This window comes from Schistocerca nitens, chromosome 2, assembly GCF_023898315.1.
Source record: "Schistocerca nitens isolate TAMUIC-IGC-003100 chromosome 2, iqSchNite1.1, whole genome shotgun sequence".
In the NCBI taxonomy this organism is placed as follows: Eukaryota; Metazoa; Arthropoda; class Insecta; order Orthoptera; family Acrididae; genus Schistocerca; species Schistocerca nitens.
This window is the reverse complement of record NC_064615.1, coordinates 775,185,828-775,210,550: the sequence shown is the minus strand read 5'-3', so window position 1 is coordinate 775,210,550 and position 24,723 is coordinate 775,185,828. Positions and strand designations below refer to the sequence as shown.

The 24,723-nt window shown below is 44.8% G+C and overlaps 1 protein-coding gene across 1 annotated transcript in view; it reads right to left on the bottom strand.

The window, feature by feature from the left end:
• Positions 1–24,723, bottom strand: part of LOC126235320 (retinal guanylyl cyclase 2) — a 456,575-nt gene that overhangs the window by 147,871 nt on the left and 283,981 nt on the right. The window contains exons 9-10 of the mRNA XM_049944043.1: positions 23,632–23,772; positions 6,484–6,676 (exon numbers count right to left, since the gene is read on the bottom strand). Of these exons, the coding sequence (XP_049800000.1) occupies positions 6,484–6,676; positions 23,632–23,772 (334 nt within the window). The remainder of the gene's footprint in view (positions 1–6,483; positions 6,677–23,631; positions 23,773–24,723) is intronic.

Genomic DNA, 24,723 nt, shown 5'->3' with positions numbered 1-24,723 from the left:
ATAATAAGTTACATTTGATGCCGTTACATAGGTTAGTGTTACTAGTTGTTGCGACCAATAGATGGTGCTAGTGCTCCACAACACCGACGCGGTCTGTTCCGTCACGTTAGTTGCTGTCGAAATGGGTCGAAGCAGGAGAAAGCGCAATGTGTGCTTTGGTTTCACGAAACGAAATCCCCCATCAGTGTTCAGCGTAAATTTCGGGCTTCTTATGGGCGCAGCCCTCCTGACGCTAAATCAGTAAAGTGATGGTATGCAAAGTTTAACGAAACAGGCAGCGTTGAAGATCGTCCTCTAAGTGGCAGGCCTCGTGTGAGTGATGCAACTGTTGATCGTGTTCGGCAATCTTTTCAACGGAGTCCGTCTAAATCAACTCGTCAAGCATCACGTGAACTTGAAATACCGTAAGCAAGTATGTTGAAGATTCTTCATGAAAGGCTGAGGTTGCCTGCTTACAAAGTGCAAATCGTGCAGGTCTTGCAACCGAATGATTTGTTGACACGTGCTGAATTTGCAACTGAGATTCTCAACAGGATTGATGGCGCTAACGATTACTTAAATCGCATATGCTTTACCAATGGATCCACCTTTCATGTCAGTGGAATGGTAAATAGGCATATGCCCGTATATGGGGTTCAGAGTCTCCACATGCTACTGTACAGTTGCAGCGAGAGAGCGAAAAAGCGAATGTTTGGTGCGGCCTCATGCATAACAAGGTTTTTGGAACGTTTTTCTTCGCGGAAAAATCCATTACCGCTAACATTTACTTAGGCGTTTTGCAACAGTTCATTGCCACACAGTTAGAAGAATATCAACCACAGACACTTTTCCAGCAAGCTGGAGCACCCCCAACTGGGCTTCGATAGTGCGTGATTTACTGGATGAACCATTTCCGAATCGGTGGATTGGACGGAACGGTGTCCAACACCCTGGCCACACTGCTTTCCAGACATTACGCCCCTTGACTTTTTTTTCTGGGGCTATATCAAGGACAGAGTCTTCGTCACACCAGTTGCTGACGTCGACGAACTGGAGGCTAGGATACAAGCTGCTGTGGTTACTGTGGCAGAACACATGTTACAAAACACCTGGCGGGAACTGGAATACCGCCTCGACATTCTCCGAGCTACCAAGGGAACACACGTTGAGGTCTACTAACGTAAGTGGTCTTTGAAAAAACTAGTAACGGCATCTAACGTAAATTATTATGTCAAACGGTTATTCTGTTATAAATTGTTATAATGAAGGCAACACTTTGTACTCACCCTGTACAGTGCTGCCTGGAAGAGACTAAATGCCTGTACTGAGACAGTGTAGAACAACACAAGCCTCTAGAAGATCACAGATGTTCAAGGTAACAATGTCAGAGAAACAACTCAAAACTCTGGTGCGGATAGCTTAAATTACTATTCAGCACCACTCCGAACTTAACAGATTGTAACGCAGACCCGCGCAATATATCACGAGTATGAATTCAGAGTTCAGGAGCAAACAGCAAACTGCACTTAAATCAATGTCAGGGCAAACACACCTGCAGAATTAGAGGCCAGAAAACATGTTCAAATGAAACGACGTAAGCACAGGAAAATCACATTAAAATAATTCCAGAGTCCACACTGACAGCATTAACTCTCCAACTGGCACGAATCTGAACCAAGTCCATTTAACAACAGCCGCCAACGGTCCCCGAGCGCCTGGGCTCTCCGGATAATCCACAACCCACCCCAAGTACTGCCGACGCAGGCTAAATCGACGACCCAGCGACCACTTCACTTTTCGCAAGAGCGCATCATATGTTTTGTCTGAAGCATTTTCTTCGTTTCGCCACAGATGACGCTGTAATGGCAACAGACGACCATAGATCGAAACAGAAAGCGAGGGTAGATATCCAGAGAGCCACCACGGGCCAGTATACAGGGTGTTCATTTTAACTGAAGGCACTGAAATATCTCGAATACCACACATCGGACCAAAAATGTTATAAGTCCAATTAGTTTGTCTTAGAGGGGAACATCTAACGATACCACACTTGACCACCCACCCCACTCATGTGTAGGCGGCGGGGGGAGGAAATTTGATATCTTAGATGGGAACCCCCGTTTTTTATTGCAGGTTACGATACTACTGTAAAATGTACATACGTTTTGTCTGAAGCATTTTCTTCGTTTCGCGACAGATGGCGCTGTAATCGGGGGAATAGAAGTGGGTACACAGTCGTAATTTACGACATGCTACTCAGCTGCCCTAGAATATCCAATGGCACATGAGACCCCCTCCTCCATGCTGCGAGGATTGGACAGACCAGTATTTCATAGCTTCTAATTGCCAACCCCATTCCCAACTTTGTATTCCTCCGACATATCGAACAGGGGACTACTCGACGTGCCACTGTGGCCGTGTAGTGAACTACGACGTATCACAACAGGCAATACGCTGCGAACAGAGCTCACGATCGTTCATACGTAGAAGAGACAGCGGCTCTAAACATTAAAATACTTACGCAGTGTTTATCGCCTGCACACTGCCTGTCATTTGGAGAAGAGGTTTGCAAGTGCACGACGAATGTTGCAACCACAGAAGAAAAAACTGAAATCATCATGATTTACGGAGAATGTAGGAGAAATGTTGAGGCTGCTCTTGCCTTGTAAGCCGAGCGTGTTCCAGAGAAAGCTCGTCCTCTGTTGTTATTTTACAAGACTGTTAACTTCTTTATTTCTGATGGCAGCGTACAGACAGGCAAAAGGAAACAAAGCAAACGTGTGACAGGAGAAGCTAATGAAATAGCTGTACTAGTGGCAGTCCACCACAACCCACGTATAAGCGCCTGGGAGTTAGACCGCGATTCTGGTATGTACGTAGGTAGTGTTGCCATACTACTGCATCGTCGTAAGTATAATTCATACCACATGTCATAGCGAAAGAACTTCATGGTTCCGGTTTCCATAACCGGATGGTCTTTTGTGAATGGGCACGTCAACAAATACAGACGACCCCACGTTCTTTGCCGAGGTATTGTTTTCCGAAGAGTCTACATTTACAAATCGTGGTAGCGTAAACCGGCATAAAAGTGGAGACAATCCCTGCTGGTTACAGCAAGTTGACCATCAAGTCCATGGTCGGTTAACGTATGATGTGGCGCCATGGGGAACAAGCTCATTTGTCTGCATTTTATCGACGGCACGTTGAATGGATGGAAACGTTTTTCGGACAGGAAGTACCAGCACTACTGTAGGATGTTACACTGGACGTTGGACAACGTATGTGGTTTCAGCAAGACGGCTGCCCAGCGCTTTACGCAACTGAAGAACGGGAGGTATTAGACCGTGTTTACAATGGCCGGTGGATCGCGCGGAGGTGGCCCTAATAATATGCTCGCTACGTCATCGAATTTGACGTCGCTCGATTTCTTTCTGTGGAAATACAGTATTTAAGAGATAAGGTGTACCATCAAGTGCCAACAGGTCGTGAAGACATGGTCGAACGCATCAGAAACGCCTGTGCTCACATTCCCGCAGATATGCCTCTGTCCTGTGTATGGACATCTTAAAAGCGGATCACTAAGCGTAATGAAGTTGGGGGTACTACGTTTGAACATTTCCTCTAATTGGAAAAGTAGGATAGCGTTCACCTATAGTCACGGCCACAGTGATGCGTCGAACAGTCCCTTGTTCGATATGTCCGAGGAATAGAACGTTGCGAATGGGGTTTCCACTGGCCTGCCCTACCCTCGCAGCACGGAAGTGGGGTTCCGCGTGCCACTGGATGTTCGAGAGCCATTGAGTGGCATGTTGTAAATTAAGAATGTGTATTCCTCCGGTTACGTTGCCATCTGTGGCGAAACGAAGAAAATGCTTCCGACAAAACGTATGTAGATTTTGCCATTGAATCGTAATCTGCAGTAAAAAATAGGGGTTCATTTGAAGATTTCAAAGTTGCCCCCCGCCCTCCACGCATGGAATGGGGTGGCGAGTCTAGTGTGGTGTCATTGGATGTCCTTGAACGCCCTGCATAATAACTGCGTTATATAATACTTACTGATTCGTTACTACGTTACAATTTTTTGTTTTTCTCTATTTGTTACGTGAGAAGCAACTTTTTGTAGTCCAAGTTTCGTGAGATTAAATTACTATTTGTTTGTACTTACTATTTCAGAATTTAGTAGCGTACACGTGCCATCCTGAAGTTGTACTACATTGGGCTACGGTACCCAGAATGCGTAAATAACAGATTAGCATCGGTAGGTATTTTGTGACACCTCTTCAAGAAACTACGCTATTTAAGTCACAACGTTTTGTAATGAAACCTGAGATTTATTGGAATTAAGGATACAGCTAACGAGTGGCTCGCGTCGTACACAACAACAAGAAAGCAGAAACTTGAAATTGACTGTGTTCTGGTTTTGTCTGTTTAGTACGTAAAGTGTTGCCATGTGTTTTTCATTCGTCTTTTGTTTGTGTTGTGGTGTCTGTACGTACTTTAATATTATTTTGTTTGCTTCTTATATGTGTGCGCGCTTGTGCCCGTGTATTTTTTTATATTTTAAGCAAGGGAAATAAGAAGGGAATGTATAGACAATGAACTGAGCAACCCTTTTGAAATCCAAATTGTGATTCGCTAAGTACACTACTGGCCATTAAAATTGCTACACCACGACGATGACGTGCTACAGACGCGAAATTTAACCCACAGGAAGAAGATGCTGTGATATGCAGATGATTACCTTTTCAGAGCATTCAGACAAGGTTGGGGCCGGTGGTGACACCTACAACGTGCTGACATGAGGAAAGTTTCCAACCGATTTCTCAAACGCAAACAGCAGTTGACTGGCGTTGCCTGCTGAAACGTTTCCGACTTTGATAAACGTCGGATTGTAGCCAATCGCGATTGCGGTTTATCGTATCGCGACACTGCTGCTCGCGTTGCTCGAGATCCAATGACTGTTAGCAGAATATGGAATCTGTGGGTTCAGGAAGGTAATACGGAACGTCGTGCTGGATTCCAACGGGCTCGTATCACTAGCAGTCGACATGACAGGCATCTTATCTGCATGGCTGTAACGGATCGTGCAGCCACGTCTCGATCCCTGAGTCAACAGATGGGGACGTTTGCAAGACAACAACCATCTGCACGAACAGTTCGACGACGTTTGCAGCAGCATGGACTATCAGCTCGGAAACCATGGCTTCGGTTACCCCTGACGCTGCATCACAGACAGGAGCGCCTGCGATGGTGTACTCAACGACGAACCTGGGTGCACGAATGGCAAAACGTCATTTTTTCAGATAAATCCAGGTTCTGTTTACACCATCAAGATGGTCGCATCCGTGTTTGGCGACATCGCGGTGAACGCACATTGGAAGCGTGTATTCGTCATCGCCATACTGGCGTATCACCCGGCGTGTTGGTATGGGGTGCCATTGTTTACACGTCTCGGTCACATCTTGTTCGCATTGACGGCACTTTGAACAGTGGACGTTACATTTCAGCTGTGTTACGACACGTGGCTCTACCCTTCATTCTATCCCTGCGAAACCCTACATTTCAGCAGGATAATGCACGACCGCATGTTGCAGGTCCTGTACGGACCTTTCTGGATACAGAAAATGTTCGACTGGTGCCCTGGCCAGCACATTCTCCAGATCTCATACCAATTGAAAACGTCTGGTCAATGGTGGCCGAGCAACTGGCTCGTCACAATACGCCAGTGACTACTCTTGATGAACTGTGGTATCGTGTTGAAGCTGCATGGGCAGCTGTACCTGTACACACCATCCAAGCTCTGTTTGACTCAATGTACAGGTGTATCAAGGCCGTTATGATGGCCAGAGGTGGTTGTTCTGGGTACTGATTTCTCAGGATCTATGCACCCAAATTGCGTGAAAATGTAGGGCTACATACAAGTGGCCACGCGAAAAACACTGATCGTGAATCAGCTCCAACGTATTTGAAGGTCTGACCTTGAGTCTTGATTATTGTTACTGCACACTAAACCTGAATGAGATTTGAAGTTGCTTAAAATGAATGGGTGAACTGGTTGGGGTCATTGTTATGGGGGATATGATAGTGACGTCTCGAGCTGCTGAATTTGTAAGAAGAGTAGCTTTGGTAAAAGTATTTCTCATAATTTACAGAGTTTCGTATGATTGACATTGCATGTCAGCATTACAGGAGCGCCGACTTTAAGCCTCAAACTGTGTAGCGGAAAGCTAGCTCGATTCAGTGAATTGAGAAATTTTTGTGGGTACTGGACGGTATCTTCAGAAGTGACTACAGTATCGATTTTTTTCGAATCATTCAGTGGTTGTGTAGCAGTATAATGGTAAGCGGATAAGTCTTAAATACAAGTTAGCTAATGCACAGGTTTTTCTGCTAAAATCCTTGACACTTTTGAGACTACATTCAAAAAATGGTTATTGAATATACCTGGTACCCGTGAATTATCATATACAAATTTCCGATTAAGGAAAGAGAAATGTCACCTACCTTGTAGACGTTGTAGGCGTTTATTGTAGCGTCGAAACACGTGTAGAGGTCATTGAGCAGGTCGACGACTTGGAACGGCGTCGAGTAGGCGGATATGGTGGTGAAGCCCACGATGTCCGAGAAGTATATCGTCACCTCGCGGAAGTCCTCCGGGTCCACCGGCATACCCAGCTTCAGCTTGTCCGCCACTGAGCTACAAACAAAACACCCACTCACTGTTACCGCACAGCATTTTCTGTACCCATATAGCTTAGAAATCACTACATGTCACACAGGAGCCATCCCCGTCCAAAAGTTCCGATTTTTAGCAACTTTGAGGAACATTTACTCAAAGAGCTCCTCATTTCCTTTAAAATTACAGAGTCGAATCCAGGAGTTCCGTGTTTGGGGAGGAGTGAGGGCGGATTTTCGAAACTGTTAATCTAAACCTGTGATGCAAAGAATTTTTTTTTTTTTGAAGAAACAGTGTAGTTTTTGGCGGGGAAGGGGAAGTTTTCCGTGGAGCCCCATAGCCAATCTCCCCGCCCTCTGGATTCGCCTGTACCTCAAGAGGGTGAGTGGGTCTGCTCTTAGACCTTCTCACTCCAGTCAGTTTCTCAGTAGTTATGTTAACATGATGTCTCTTGTGCCGAAAACTCTGTAATGCTACAAGCAGAACAACAGCTTCGCTATTAGTACAGCAAGATCACATGCAGAGCAATGTCAGCACACCCACCCACTGAATGTAGGTTGGTTGGTTGATTTGGGGGAAGGGACCAAGCATCGAGGTCGTCGGTCCCATTGGATTAGAGAAGGATGGGGAAGGTAGCCAGCCTTGCCCTTTCAAAGGAACCATACCGACATTTGCCTGAAGCGATTTTGGGAAATCACGGAAAACCTATATCAGGGTGGCCGGACGCGGCTTTGAACCATCGTCCTCCCGAATGCGAGTCCAGTGTTCTAACCACTGCGCCCCCTCGCTCGGTCCCACCCACTGAAGATGCCTGAATAAAGAGGCAAAACACGTCTGGCAAAACAAATGATGCCTTTATTCAGTTGCATACAGAGGTTCCTAGCCGAAAAATCATCAATATAATAATAATAGATTGTCAGATCAATATCGTTAAATATACAGAGGGTCCAAAAAAAAATGTATCCATTGTTTAAGAGTTCATAACTTGCAAACGAACTGTCGGAGTTGTCTCATTTTTTGTGAAAGTGTAGCTTAAAGTCCAACTTAAAAATATCATTGTAGGTGTTCGAAATGGTCACCATTAACATCCACACACAAACGATATCGTCGAACTGCAGCACGAACTACTGACTGTTACGTGTTCAGTTGGATATTTTCACTTGAATGTACGATGGATTTTCGAGGTTCACCCAATGTGCGTGGCATTTTTCGATAAAGGGAGTCCTTTAGTTTTCCTCACACGTAAAAGTCCAGAGGAGTTAGGTCTGGGGAACGTGGTGGATACTCCACAGCACCTCTACGGTCTATCCATCTTCCTGGTAGATTTTCGTGGAGATACGCGCTAACACGTTTTTGGTAGTGGGCTGGGGCACCATCTTGTTGAAAGTAAACTCTTTCGTCTCGATACAAGTCTCGGATGACAGATAAAATGGATGTCTGAAGCTTCTGAAGGTACACTTCACCGGTAACTGTGACGTCAAAGAAGAATGAACGAATCAAACCCCGGTAAGACAACCCACACCACACATTTACTCCTGGAAAATTCACGGCTTTGTCTACATGGCCGTTCGAATTTTCGGCGGCCCAGTAGATGCAATTGTGGCGATTTACTGTACCATTGAGATTGAACTGTGCCTCATCAGACCACACAATCATCTCTGCAAACTCTTCATCGTTGCGCACTATGTTAGTAAACCACTCGCAGTACTCCATTCTACGATCTGCGTCGTCCTCGTTCATTGCGTGTAGCAAACGTGGGATGTAGCACTTCCACTTTTCTGTCTTCAAAATTCGCCGAACACTTGAGCGACTCACTCCAGTTTCACGGGCACACTGTCTCACAGACTTTTGTGGTGAGCGAGTGAATTGTTGTAACACAAGACGGGAATTAGCTGGACTTGTTACTGTTACAGGTCGTCCAGATCGTTGTTTGTGTACATCTTTAACACAGCTTTCGGCTTCAAATTTGTCTCGAATGCGACGAATCGTTAAACGTGTCGGTGGCTCTGTTTGACACTCATTTCGCCATTGCCGTTGAACCTCATTACTGTTTTCGTACTTAAAATACCACGTCAAAACTGACTTCCTTTAATCAAATGTAAGCCTTGCGCCAGCCATGTTTGCTCGAGTAACTAGGTGCAACTAAGAACAAAACACTGACTATCTGGCGACTGTCATCGGACAAAACAAAACAACGCAATACAACGCTTGTGTGGCGGTTGCCGGAACTACAAACTATTACACTACCAAAGATGAGACAACTCCGTCAATTAATTTGCCAGTTACGGAGTTTTAAACAGTGGATACATTTTTTGGACCCCTCTGTATTATCCTGTTTTGCTTACGAAGAAAATGGTTCAAATGGCTCTGAGCACTATGGGACTCAACTGCTAAGGTCATTAGTCCCCTAGAACTTAGAACTAGTTAAACCTAACTAACCTAAGGACATCACAAACATCCATGCCCGAGGCAGGATTCGAACCTGCGACCGTAGCGGTCTTGCGGCTCCAGACTGCAGCGCCTTTAACCGCACGGCCACTTCGGCCGGCGCTTACGAAGAGGTAATAGTTGGGAGCTGAAAGCAGCAAGTCGGAGACGGCGTTGTACTGTTAGCGGCGTTTGTTTTACAATCTATCGGTGTGATATGTCTTTTTTTTTTAAAGCAGCTAAATTACTACAGGGCATTTATTTGTTGCGTAGGAGTAGTGACAATTTTGACTCTGTCTCGCTGGTTAGAACGAGGCTGGCGAGACTTTTCTCAGACTGACTTGATAGTGCAGCTTTGCAGAGCAGTTAAGCGGGCTCGCCAAGGAACGTTTGCCAGTGAACCTGGGGAGCGATATGTCGTGTAATCTGTCTCGCGTACCACACAGCTCGCGCTGACTCGGGCAAGCTCACAGCCAGACTTGCTGCCGGTCGGACGTGGCCCAGCTTACAAGGAAAGCGAGCACGCAACGCACACGCAGCCGACTGCGGTCGGCCGCCCCGTGCAGTCAGCATTTTGCCGTGCGACCGGGTTTCAGCACAGTGAGCCGCTGCGGCCAAAATTGTGTGCAGCCACATGGGACAGCGAGAACGCTACACTCACAGTGTGCGGCACTGACAGGCTCCCAGCTCTGTAGACACATTACATATGATTATTTGTTTGTAGCTGCGTTTTTGCAAAATAGTCGTCGGATCATCATAGTTTTCGATACGGAAAAAAATTATTGCGAAAACTAGCTGACAAACCAGGCGTTTTCTGGGTTCTCGTTTTGCTAACTTTACGAGGTATGTCCACAAAGTAAGTTCCGTTTGGTTATATGAAACAAACGTGTACAGATACAGAAAAAATATTTAATGTAAAAAAATTTACAACCGTTAAACTACATTTCTACAGAGCTTCCGAAATTTTGCAGGAACTTGTCATAGTGTGGCACGAGTTTTTGTATGCCTTCTTCATAGAAGATTGCCACCCGTGTATTCAACCATATGGTAACACGTTCTTTCAGCTTGTCATCATCGTTGAAGTGTTGACTACCAAGGACTGATTTCAGGTGTAAGAAGAGATGAAAGTCGCTAGGAGTGAGGTCCAGGCTGTACGGAGGATTATCAGACGCATCCCAGCGAAATTCCCGTAAGAGTTGTTTGATCGCAATCGCCGTGTGAGGTCGGGCATAATCGTGGGAAAAAACAACACCTTTTGACAGTAATTCTTGGCGGTTGTTCTGTATTGCGCGGCTCTATTTCTTAATGGTCTTGAAAATGTTCAAATGGCTCTGAGCACTATGGGACTTAACATCTGTGGTCATGAATCCCCTAGAACTTAGAACTACTTAAACCTAACTAACCTAAGGACATCACACACATCCATGCCCCAGGCAGGATTCGAACCTGCGACCGTAGTGGTCACGCGGTTTCAGACTGAAGCACCGCCGCACCGGCCGGCTTCTTAATGGTCTCGCAGTAACCATGTGCATCGATTGTTTGGCCTCGTGGTAAGAAATAAATCAGCAAAATGCCTTTTCTGTCCCAAAAAACGGTGCACATGACTTTTCGAGGTGTCAAGATTTGCTTAGGCTTAACCTTCGTTGGGGATGAAGTGTACCTCCATTCCATTGAAGGCCCTTCTGTTTCAGGGGTGTCGTACGATACCCAAGTTTCACCCCCCGTGACTATCCGAGAAAGAAAACCTTCACCTTCTTCATTGTAGCGTACCCAAAACTGAAGTTCTCTGTCCATCTATTGTTTTTGTGTTGTTCAGTAAGAATTTTGGGTACCCAACGTGAGCAGAGTTTTCGAAATTTCAGTTTTTCAGTAACAATTTCATGAATTAGTGATCGTGAGAACTGCTGAATTTCCATAGCAATGGCACTAAGTGTAAACTTACGGCTGTGCTTAATCTTCTCTTCAATTGTGTGAACCAGTTCATTAGTAACCACAGACGGGCGTCCACTTCGTTCTTCATCGTGCTCTTGATCACGTCCTTCACTGAACAGTCTGACCCATCTACTAACCACTGAATCACTCAAAAATGGTACAAATGGCTCCGAGCACTATGGGACTTAACTTCTGAGGTCAGCAGTCCCCTAGAACTTAGAACTATTTAAACCTAACAAACTTAAGGACATCACATACATCCATTCCCGAGGCAGGATTCGAACCTGCGAGCGTAGCGGTCGCGCGGTTCCAGATTGTAGCCCCTAGAACCGCTCGGCCACCCCGGCCGGCATTGAATCACACATAGCATTTTCTCCGTAAGCCTCGCAGATTTGCGATGAATTTCCTTTGGTTTAACTTTCTTTGCATTTACAAAACGAATCACAGGTCTGATTTCACACGCGGCGGCATTTTCAATTACTGATGACATTATAAAGAAGCACACGTCGGCAGCAGCGATCTGAAAATGGTGTTCATGTCTTCTCCTTCAGTCAGAGTAACTGCTGCACATGCTCGGAGCTATGTTCGTAGCGTTGCCGCGGGTAGAAATAAAAACGGAACTTATTTTGTGGACGACCCTTGTATATAAAAAATGAAAACAAAACATTAACTATGTTTGCAGTGAAGTATCGTAAAAATTTCTTTTCCCTGTATTCGTGAAAACACTTATGAAATTATGAAACAGTCATACAAACAAATGTGCACAATGTACAAAAATATGTCCCGTATCAAAATTAAAAAGCATGATCCCGGATAGTTTCTGTACGCTGCGCACAGCTGCTTCGCGTCTCTAGAACGCTGCTTCGCGTCTCTAGAACGCTGCTTCGCGTCTCTAGAACGCGATTTTGTGAACGTCTCTATGGCAACGCCTCTTGGCAGCTGATGGACGGCTTATCAAAATGGCTCTGAGCACTACGGGACTTAACATCTGAGGTCATCAGTCCCCTAGAACTTAGAACCACTTACACATAACTAACCTAAGGACATCACACACATCCATGCCCGAGGCAGGATTCGAACCTGCGACTGTAGAGGTCGCGCGGCTCCAGACTGAAGCGCCTAGTACCGCTCGGCCACTGCGGCCGGCTCCGGAGCTGAGAGGCATGATCATTAACTTACAGAGATCCGCTTCAGTTATACTAATATTTATTTAAATCACGACCGACTCGTGGTTTGAGTAAATGTTGTATGTTAACCATGGACCTAGAAACGCCGGAGAGGGTCCGTCCACGCCGCAGCCGCAGTGGTCCACAACCTCACGTCGACTACCGCAGTGTAGCGTTCTCGCTTCCCACGCCCGGGTTCCCGGGTTCGATTCCCGGCGGGGTCAGGGATTTTCTCTGCCTCGTGATGACTGGGTGTTGTGTGCTGTCCTTAGGTTAGTTAGGTTTAAGTAGTTCTAAGTTCTAGGGGACTGATGACCATAGATGTTAAATCCCATAGCGCTCAGAGCCATTTTGAACCATTTTTTGACTACCGCAGTCCACTTCACTCCTCCGCCGCCCCACACCGAACCCAGAGTTACTGTGCGGTTCGGCCCCCGGTGGAACCCCCAAATGGAACGTCTCACGCCAGACGAGTGTAACCCCTATGTTTGCGTAGTACAGTAATAGTGGTGTACGCGTACGTGGAGAACTTGTTTGCACAGCAATCGCCGACATAGTGTAACTGAGTCGGAATAAGGGGAACCAGCCCGCATTCGCCGAGGCAGATAGAAAACCGCCAAAAAGCATCGACAGACTGGCCGGCTCTCCGGACCTCGACACAAGTCCGCCGAGCGGATTCGTGCCGGGGACCAGGCGCTCCTTCCCGCTCCGGAAAGCTGTGCGTTAGACCGATCGTCTAACCGAGCGGGCTTAAATAAACGTTAGTACAACTGAAGCGGGTTTATCTACATTAATTAGGATAGTACTGCACGTGTTGTCCACTAACAAAAGGTTGGGAAAACTTACTATCTGGCTTGTCTTTCATAGTGAAAATTGAAACAGATTTAATAATACCGAGCGTGGTGGCGCAGTGGTTAACGCACTGGAGTAGCAGTTGGGAGGATAACGGTTCAGACCTCCGTCTGGCCAGTTTTCCTTGATTTCCCTAAATCGCTCCAGGCAAATGCCAGGATGGTTCCTTTGAAAGGGCACGGCCGATTTCCTTCCCCATCCTTCCCTAATCCTGGCTTGTGCTCCGTCTCTAATGACCTCGTTGTCGACGGGACGTTAAACACTACCTTCCTCCTCCCTGTGAAACGAAGCAAATTGAGTATCCAATCTTGTCTGCTATATTTTTCTGCCCCCCAAGATTTTCTAAATTGTTTCCTATACTGTGATAATGACATTATGATAGTGTACCTAATACCCAATACCATAAGTTTAGTCCCATTGAATTACATTGCTCATTATATACCACTTGCTAATCTAGTGGCAATGATCTAATTAGTTAACTAAGAAACTTTGTTAATTTTGAAATATTGTTAACTGAAAACGATCTTACATATTGAGTGGGCGGTAGGAAACATATTTCAGCATATTAACGCCTATCATTTGAAAGTAGATACTTCCAACTTTTCTGTAGACTATCTAAAAGTGTCTGGAACTAATTATCTTCCGAATTAATGAACATTAAAGCTTTAGACCATAACTGACTTCAGTTACAAATTATATCAAAATTATAGTTAGATTCTGAATTTTGGCATTATAATTTTGTTGATATATTTTTTTGTGTTTCATCTGACGTGCAGAATATGTTAATTAACTCACTAATTAGATAGATAAGTATTTTGAGGGTCATAAAATATTGTGTTTAAGTTGGCTTCTGTTAATAATGAGTAGTGTTAAACATATTGTTCATAGACGAAACATTATATAGACCTAGTACATCTCTCAGACTGCTTGCGGCCGAGAATAAAGTGAGCAACGACTATGTCTGTTGTCGTGATAGTGTGCCATATAGTCCGATAATTAATATTCTGAAATATTCGCTTATATTGCGTACAGTTCGTTTCCTTCAGCCACAGGTTTAATCTATGACTTCTGTACAGTAATTACTAATTAATTCCCAGTGAGAAGTTATTAGAGGAACAGTGATTATTGACTCCTAAGAACCATAACTCGTTTGCAGGACAGTGTTGACGGACTAATGACTATTTTTGTGCACTATCTTAAGAGTTCCTGAAATGTGTATGAGGACACTGATTGGTGAATTGATGCGTTAAATTTTTGCCACGTGTGGATAGTGTAGAATGACTAGACTGTGTAGTGTGATTACTGCACTAAACAATTTAACGATCTATGAACAAGTGTGGAAGGTAACAGTCTGCATTCCTTTAATGCGAATTATAAGTGGGATCCGAAACTGGCCATATCAGTGAATATTTCAAATGGTTCATATGGCTTTGAGCACTATGGGACTTAACTTCTGAGGTCATCAGGCACCTAGACTTAGAACTACTTAAACCTAAATAACCCGAGGCAGGATTCAAACCTGCGACCGTAGCAGCAGCCCGGTTCCGGACTGAAGCGCCTAGACCAGCTCGGTCACAGCGGCCGGTAGTGAAAATTTACATCAAGAGTTTAATGAAGGTCTTTTAAATCTACCTCTGGTGTCAGTCGACCACAGTTTTGCTATAGACTATTACCAGAACTAATATATTTCAGCTAGTTTTGGACCAAGTGCAGGTAGGTTTGTTCCACCAGGAAGCCAACATCGGGGAAATTTGAGGCTGCAGATAATCTATGGAACTGCCTGCATCACAGTCGCTCTACAGAGTTTCCGCTACACGAGCTCCATCAACTACTACCTAGGCTGCAAATGTATCAAAAGTACCAGTACACTTTTTAGCAGACATCTGAATTGGGTGTTTCCACGCTTCGTCTTTATGACGGCTTGGACACTGCTGGGGACACTTCAATAAGGTGTGTAAATGTCTGTGGAAGAAAGGCACCCTGTTCTTAGTCAAGAGCCGAAACCAGAGAAGGTGCTTAGGTTCGTCGCTGGGGCCTGGAGCAAAGTCGACGCTCTAACTCAATCCGGAGATGTTCCATTAGGTTCAGGTCGGGTCTCTCTATAACACAGTCCATATCAGGAAAGTCTTTGTTCACAAAATATTGTCTCACAGATGCTGCTTTATGACAGGAACATTATGCTGGTAGAAACAGTCATCGTCTCCGAACTGTTGCCCTACTGTACACGATACACAATGCTGTAAAAGGTGCTGCATATCTTTTCGCTTCTAGCGTTTTCTTAAGCGCAGTAAGGGGACCAGACGCTAACGATGAAGAACATTTCCATGCCGTAACACTACCTTCTCTGTACTTCACTGTTGGCTCTACGCATTATGGTAGGTTACGTTCTCCACGCATTCGACAAACCCAAACCTTTCCATCGGACTTCTTCAAGTTATAAGGTGATTTATCACTCCACATCACTCGTTCCATCATGCGCCGCCCAGTGCCGTCGCTGTTTGCACCACTTCAAGTGTGTAGCTTATGAGGAGCTGCTCCACCACTAAAGCACATGCTTTTTTATCTCCCTACGGACAGTCATTGTACTAACTGAACTGCTGGTAGCGTTACGAACTTAACGAGTGATTCCCTCCGCTGATGTCATGCAATTTTTTACAGCCACCGTCCCCAATGTTGTAAAACGAAAAATATACCTATTCAAAAAAGCAGGTAAAATTTCACTTGACACCTTCGTGAGAGACAATCTCCACTCCTTCCAAACTAATAATATAAGTGTAGACGACATATGGTTTGAATTCAGAGAAATAGTATCGGCAGCAACTTGAGAGATTTATACAAAAAAAAATTAACAAACAACGGAGCTGATCCTCATTGGTATATACAACGGGTTAGAACACAGTAGCAGAAACAACGTAAAAAAGCTTGTCAAATTTAAACGGACGCTAAATCTCAACTTTGGCTATCATTTACAGAAGCTCGAAATTTCGTGCAGACTTCAGTGCGAGATGCTTACAAAAGTTTCCAGAACGAAACTTTATCTCGAAACATGGCAGAAAATCCAAAGAGATTCTGGTCGTATGTGAAGTATGCTAGCGGCAAGACATAATGCCTTCTCTGCACGAAAGCAATAGAAATACTATCGGCGACAGTGCTGACAAAGCAGAGTTACTAAACACGGTCTTCCGAAATGCCTTCACAAAAGAAGACGAAGTAAATATTCCAGAATTCGAATCAAGAACAGCTGCCAACATGAGTACTGTAGAAGTAGATATCCTCGTTGTAGTGAAGCAACTTAAATCACTTAACGGAAGCAACTCTTCCGGGCAAAATTTTATACCAGTCAGGTTCCTTTCAGAGTATGATGATACTATAGCTCCATACTTAACAGTCATATGCAACCGTTCGCTCGACGACAGATCCGTACCCAAAGACTGGAAAGTTGCACAGATCACACCAATATTCAAGAAAGGTAGTAGGAGTAATCCACTAAATTACAGGCCCATATCATTTACGTCGATATGGAGCAGCCTGCTGGAGTGGCCGAGCGGTTCTAGGCGCTACAGTCTGCAATTGCGCTACCGCTACGGTCGCACGTTCGAATCCTGCCTCGTGCATGGATGTGTGCGATGTCCTTAGTTAGTTAGGTTTAAGTAGTTCTAAGTTCTAGGGGACTGATGACCTCAGAAGTTAAGTCCCATAGTGCTCAGAGCCATTTGAACCATTTTTTTGATATGCAGCAAGATTTTGGAACATATATTGACTTCGAACATTATGAATTACCTCGAAGAAAACGGTCTATTGACACACAGTCAACGCGAATTTAGAAAACATCGTTCTTGTGGAACACAACTAGCTCTTTAGTCGCGCGAAGTGTTGAGTGCTATCGACAAGGGATATCAAACTGATTCCGTATTTCTAGATGTCCAGAAGGCTTTTGACACTGTACCACACAAGCGGCTTGCAGTGAAATTGCGTGCTTGTGGAATATCGTCTCAGTTATGTGACAATTCATGATTTCCTGTCAGAGAGCTCACATTTCTCAGTAATTGACGGAAAGCCATCGACTAAAACAGAAGTGATTTCTGGCGTTTCCCAATGTAGTGTTACAGGCCCTTTGCTGTTGCTCATGTATATAAATGATTTATGACACAATTTCATCAGCCGTCTTAGGATGTTTGCAGATGACGCTGTCGTTTATCGACTAGTAAAGTCAAACGAATTGCAAAACAATTTAGAAAAGATATCCGTATGGTGCGAAAATTGGCAGTTGACCCTAAATAATGAGAAGCGTGAGGTTATCCTCATGAGTGCTAAAAGTAACTCGTTAAACTTCGGTTACATGATAAATCAGTCGAATCTAAGAGCCGGAAATACAACTAAATGCTTAGGAATTTGAGTTACGAATAGTTTAAATTAGAAGGAACACATAGAAAATGTCGAGGGGAAGGCTAACCATAGACTGCGTTCCATTCGCAGATCACTTAGAAGATGTAACAGAACTACTGAAGAGACAGTCTACACAACGCCTGTCCGTCGCCTTTTAGAATACTGCTGCGCTGTGTGCGATCCTTGCCAGATAGGATTGACGGATTATATCGAAAAAGTTCAGAGAAGGGCAGCACGTTTTGTATCATCGTAAAATAGGGAGGAGTGTCACTGAAATGATACAGGATTTGGGGTGGACATCATTAAAACAAAGGCGTATTTCGTTGTGGCGGAATATTCTCACGAAATTTAAATCACCAGCCTTCTCCTCCGAATGCGAAAATATTTTGTTGACACCGACCTACGTAGGGAGAAACGATCACCACGATAAAATAAGGGAAATCAGAGCTCGCACGGAAAGATATAGGTGTTCATTCTTCCTGCGCTATACGAGATTGGAATAACAGAGATTTGTTATGAAAGTGGTTCGATGAACCCTGCGCCAGGCAGTTAAATGTGATTTGTAGAGTATCCACGTATATGTAGAGTGTTCGACAGTCACTGTCCTGGTCTTGATTTAGCAGTTGTTGCTTCTGCGTATTTTCACTTCACAATCACATGACCGACAGGCTACTTGGGCAGGTTTAGAATGGTTGATGTGTCCCTGATAGATTTGTTACTAATGCAACATCCGATGACTAGTCCACGTTACAAGTCATTGAGCTTTCCTCACCGACCCGCTCTGCTATTACAGCTGTTCTGCTGACAACAGTCTCACCTTCTATTCATATTTGCGGAACAGCCTCTCGCGACAGCTAGTGGTAACTTCCGCACTGCATACGAGTGTCCCGACACTAAGGATTAGCTAGCGTATGTTGAGCTATTAATGCTTTATGCAGTTAGTGAATCTTAAGCTAACCGTTGTCGTGAAACACGGAAGACATCTGAATATCAAACTGTCGTTCCTATTTGCGCAACTAAAATGTCTAAAGTCAAAATAAGAGACCACTGATGTTCAAGTGGCATGAATACCCTTACTCGATGTTTTTTTTCCAAAACCTGGAGGGATATGCAACGGACCTCAGTTTTCAGAGCTTAACAACACGCTCCGTACACAGGGAGCTCGTTGGCTAGAGGCCGCGTTCCCACTGGCCCGTCCTTGCGTCTGCCTGCAACTGAAAACGCCTCTGGTCTTGTCCGGACCTATTGGAACACAGCGGGCTGTGCGCCACGAGTCTAAGCTGCCGTCGAGGGCTGCATTCCGAGTGGCGGCCGCCCTTTGAACTCTCTTTTCCTTCGGCTCGCGCTTCTCTTTAATATTCATTCCGGGTGAAACGCGAAATGAAAACGTTGGACGGCCGTGAGAAATTAGGCATGGGTCACGACTCGCGCTTAATAACGGGGAAGGAAGAGAGGCGAGGCGAAAGAGAGAGAGAGGGACGGAGAGAGAGAGAGAGAGAGAGAGAGAGAGAGAAGTGGGAAGGCACAGACTAAAGCAAGCAGGATAAGGCGGAGCTCTGTGCGGCACGCCCTTTCAATTAACTACAAATTATTCGCGGGGCAAACACGCAGAGCAGCAAAGCGGTTCCTCAAACGCTCCGCTCGCTATGCTGGAAAACATAATTCATGCATTATACAGGCACCTTAATTATTCCCAGTGTGATCTGCACAGCATAGGGCGCTCCAACTGCTGGGTGCCAACAGCCGGCCAGAAATACTGGCGGAAGACGTGTGGAACGCCTCCAAACTCTGCTTCGTTATCTGCTCGCCCGCTTTCATTGACGTCCCCCCCTCTATCTCTATCTCTTTCTCCCTCTCCTTCTCCCTCTCCCTCTCTATCTATCTCTATATGCCTTAGTAGCCTTTTCTCTCATCATTATCCACTACTCAAGTTATATCTCGGAATTTTTTACATTTCACCAGAAAGCAGTTCACACACCTGTTGTTCTTTAGTTAAGTCCCATAGTGCTCAGAGCCATTTGTTGTTCTTTACTGTTTTCATTAAAGTAAAACTGTATCACAGCTGAGAATGAGAGTTTTGAGTTATTATACGCTTTCTCACATTTTAAACTGAGCGCTTAATTAACATATGACCATACTTCAAACAGACCGTACGGTCTACCAAAGAACCCTGTAGAAATGAAATATTGTCCACAGAGATTAAGGGGACCTGCTCGTAAAATTGTCATCCCCTACTTTTAGAGTGCATTACTCTTCATCTATAACACTTAAAGAAATTTCCGGTTTATTCCAACACCGAATGGCATTACGTTAAGCAGCATTTTAAGCAGTATTTATTTATCGTGTTCAAGTGCACTGATTAAAAAGGGTGTCATACAGGGATGTAGTCTTTCGCCTCTACTGTTCGATCTGTACATCAAAGAAGCAATGACGGAAATTACAGAAAGGTTCAAGAATGGAATTAAAATCCAAGGTGATAAGATCCGCTGATGACATTGCTACCCTCACTCAAACTGAAGAAGAATTATAGGATCTGCTGAATGTAATGAACAGTCTAATGAGTGCAGAATATGGATTGAGAGTCAATCGAAAAAAATACGAAAGTAATGAGAAGTAGCAGAAATGACAACAGCGAGAAACTTAACATCAGGATTCATGATCACGAACTAGATGAAGTTAAGGAATTCTCCTACCTAGGCAGCAAAACAACAAATGAGGGACGGAGCAAGGAAGACATAAAAAGCAACCTAGCACTGATAAAAAGGGCACTGGCAAAGGCTTTAATTTGAGGGTGGAATTTCTGAGAGAGTACATTTGGAGCACCGCACTACATGGTAGTGAAACAATGGCTGTGGGAAAACCGGAAGAGAAGAGAATCGAATCATGGTGCTACAGAAGAATGTTGAAAATTAGGTGGACCGACAAGATACGAAATGAGGCGGTTCTGCGCAGAATCGGAGAGGAAAGGAATATGTGGAAAACATTGACAAGAAGAAGGCAGAGGTTGTAGGACATCTGTTAAGGCATCAGGGAATAACTCTATGGTACTAGAAGGAGCTTTAGAAGGCAAAAACTGTAGAGGAAGAAAGAAACTGGAACATTCAGCAAATAATTGAAGACGTAGGTTGCCAGTACTAATCTGAAATGAAGAGGTTGGCACAGTACAGGAATTCGTGATGGGCCACATCAAACCAGTCAGAAGACGGCTGATTCGAACAAAAATAGTTGTTTCTACAACAATTTGTTCCATCAATGAATTTTGAATACTCATATACACACGTCAAAAAAAGTCTTGCATTACCCCGGTTCCCAGAATTCCTGAAGATAGACGTCGACTGTGGATATTGTATCACAGACACAGTCCCTTTCACTGTTGAGAGATGTCACTGAACCCGCCCAAAGATGTAAACAACTTTGCATGAGCACCCCCTTTTAGACGGAGGGGGTCCGACAGCCGATCAGTTCCAGTCGTTCCACCAGGAAGGAGATACACGGCTCGTGTTGTCTGTAGTTCAACCATGCCTAGACGGTCAATACCGCGGTTCGATCGCGTCCGCATTGTTACTTTGTGCAAGGAAGGGCTCTCGACAAGGGAAGTGTCCAGGCGTTTCGGAGTGAAGGCCACCATGTTGAATAATACTTTTCGTACAGCCACAGTACATCGTGTTACGACTCAAACTGTACGCAATAGGCTGCATTATACGAAGCTTCACTCCCGACGTCCATGGCAAGGTCCATCTTTGCAACCATGCGGCGCGGTACAGATGGGCTCAGAAACGTGCCGAATCGACCGCTCAGGATTGGCATCACGTTCTCTTCACCGATGAGTGTCGCATATGCCTTCAACCAGACAATCGTCGGAGACGTGTTTGGAGGCAGTCCGCTCAGGCTGAACGCCTTAGACACGCTGTCCAGCGAGTGCAGCAAGATGGAGGTTGCCTAATGTTTTGGGGTGGCATTATGTGGGGCCAACATATGCCGCCGATGGTCATGGAAGGTGCCGCAACGGCTGTATGATACGTGAATGCCATCCTCAGACCGACAGTGCAACCATATCGGCAGCATGTTAACGATGCATTCGTCTTCATGGATGACAATTCGCGCCCCCATCGTGCACATCTTGTGAATGACTTCCTTCAGGATAACGACACTGCTCGACTAGAATGGCCAGCATGTTCTCCAGATATGAACTCTATCGAACATGCCTGGGATAGATTGAAAAGGTCTGTTTATGGACGACGTGACCCACCAACCACTCTGAGGGACCTACGCCGAATGGCCCTTGAGGAGTGGGACAATCTGGACCAACAGTGCCTTGACGAACTTGTGGATAGTATGCAACGACAAATACAGGCATGCATCAATGCAAGAGATCGTCTTACTGGGTATTAGAGGTACCGGTGTATACTGCAATCTGGACCACCACCTCTGAAGGTCTCGCTGTATGGTGGTACAGCATGAAATGTGTGGTTTTCATGAGCAATAAAAAGGGCGGGAATGATGTTTATGTTGATCTCTACTCCAATTTTCTATACAGGTTCCGGAACTCTCGAAACCGAGCTGATGCAAAACTTTTTTTGATGTGTGTATATAAAGAGTAATGCACTATGAAAGTATGGTATGAAGATGCTAGCTGTTCGCAAGCAGGACAGCTTAAGTAAATGCTAATGTTCTTTTACTTTCGCGACACCATCACAAGAGCATTTCAGACTGCCGTCACCTGTTTCGACGTCCATGTGCTTTGATACGATTTTACTCTTTTTTCTTATTTCGACTTTGGAGAGATGCATCATCCGTATGGCATTGCAGGACGTATCCGCGTCCTCCTCGGCTCTGGTATCTATCAGGGGTGACGGTCCGTCGTCGTTTATTACGGGATGGGCTACGTGCGCGTAGTTCACTTCTCCGCCTACCTTCGATGAACGTGCAGAAACATTCTGGTCGGCACTGATGTACAGAACGTCGTTTCTGGTGGTAGGAATGGCATCAGATAGTATTTTCGGACGAATCCAGGTTCTGTTTGTTTGAAAATGATAGCCGGATTTTGATTTGCTGCAGACAGGGGGAGCGGCATCACAATGTTTGCATTCGCACAATACCCACAGCGCCAACTCAAGTCCTCATGGAGTGTGTTGCTGTTGGGTACAGCCACAAATCACAGTTGGTGCGTGTACAGAGCACTGTGACCAGTGTGACATACGTGAATAACATTCTGCTACCCTTTGTGCACTGCATCCCAGACGCCATTTTTCAGCAATAAAAACCGCGACCATATGTTGCTGCACGAACACGTGCCTTCTTGGTGTCACAGCGTGTCAGCCTTTTGCCCTGCTCCGCCAGATCACCAGACTTGCCGCCAGTCGAAAATATGTGGGATATGGAGAAACGACAAGTGCACCGCTGTGACCCAATGCCAACCAACACAGATGACAGAGGTTGAAAATAACGCTTCAGTTGTAAATTACTTTATTTTCGAACGACCGGTTTCGGACTGTTATAAGCCCATCCTCAAGTGTCGTAGCTGTGCTGTGGTCCTGGAGCGCCGCGTGTACCAGGAGAGGTGTGCTGCCTATGAGCGCAGAACAGGTTTCTGCTTTGCAGAAACGCATACCTTCGACAGAAGAATGCAGACGAGTGAGTGCCGCCGAAAATCCCGATCAGACGGGAGGTTACTCCAAGAAATCGTTAAACCGAAACAGCTCCCGCCATAACCCGTGGCGCAAGTTACTCGCACATATACTACCATGGACACAATCGTAAGGGTAGACTGTTTAATTTTGTAATGGAAATACAAACTCGATAACCAATTACGTCACTACGTATAAGAGATGGGTCTGACTTGCAAGATATGTTAGTAATGCTGGGTATAATTTCTAGAATGTAAACCAGATAGGAGAGCTTGAATCACACGGAGGAATCGGATAAAAGTACATGTGAATGAAAATATCAGCTTGGAAAGAGACGGAAAATTTCAAGAAATAGGACGTAGTAGCACAAAAGTCTGTTATATTATATCCAAATCAATTTATAATCGGCGAAAATGTAGCTTATAACGGACAAAGGGTTCTCCATCTGAAACAATCGATTATGTACAGTTCGAGCACTTGCAGTCGATCTTTGATTTTCGAAGAGAACGAAAAATTGAACAAAATTGTTGTTATGACACCATGGACTGTACAATGTAGAGTCATGGGCAGGTTTGAGGAAACCCACCTGGGCAGCATGCGGTTCAGCAGCTGCTCCGTCTTCTTCTTCTCCATGTCCAGCTGCTCAGTGCGTTCGCGGATCAGCTCCTCCAGGTTGTTGCTGTACTTCTCCAGCATTTGGAACATCGTGTCCACGAAGTTCACCTTCCTGAAGCAGATTTCGTCGATGACAATTAATGTTTGTCTTTATTTCATTTATTCGGTTATTTGCTCTTATGTCATTTCTCATACAGGGTGATTCCGTGATGATGTAAACTTTCAGAGATGATGGAGAAGGGTAAATGTGTCTATCTGAGGTAGAGCACCATGGTCCAGGAATGACCGAGGCGAAATTGATAAGCGAGAATCGTTCTGATACCTGTGACAGTGGAATACACGTACCGGCACCGTTGTTGCTAAGACTGTATGGTAGACAGCTTTCAGAATTGGTAGTATCGACCAAAGGAAAAAAAAATTTACAGTAAATTTTATTGTTGTGGTCTTCAGTGCAAAGACTGGTTTGATGCATCCCTCCATGCTACTCTATCCTGTGCAAGCTTCTTCATCTCAAAGTAACTACTGCAACCTACATCCTTCTCAATCTCCTTAGCTTATTCATCTCTTGGTCTTTTTCTACCATTTTTACCCTCCACGCTGCCCTACAATAGTAAATTGGTGATCCCTTGATGGCTCAGAACATGTCCTACCAACCGACCCCTTCTTCTAGTCAAGTTCTGCCAGAAAAATCTCTTGTCCCCTATTCATTTTCTCCTCATTGGTTACTTGATTTACCCATCTAATCTTCAGCATTCTTATGTCGCACCACATTTCGTGAGCTTCTGTTCTTTTCTTGACTAAACTATTTATCGTCCATGTTTCACTTCCATACATGGCTAAACTCCATACAAATACTTTCAGAAAAGGCTTCCTGACACTTGAATCTGTACTCAATGTTAACAAATTTTTCTTCTTCAGAAACGCTTTCCTTGCCATTGCCCGTCTACATCTATATCCTCTCTACTTCGACCATCATCAATTATTTTGCTACCCAAATAGCAAAAATCATCTACTACTTAAGTGTCTCATTTCCTAATCTAAGCCGGCTTTGTGGCCGAGATGT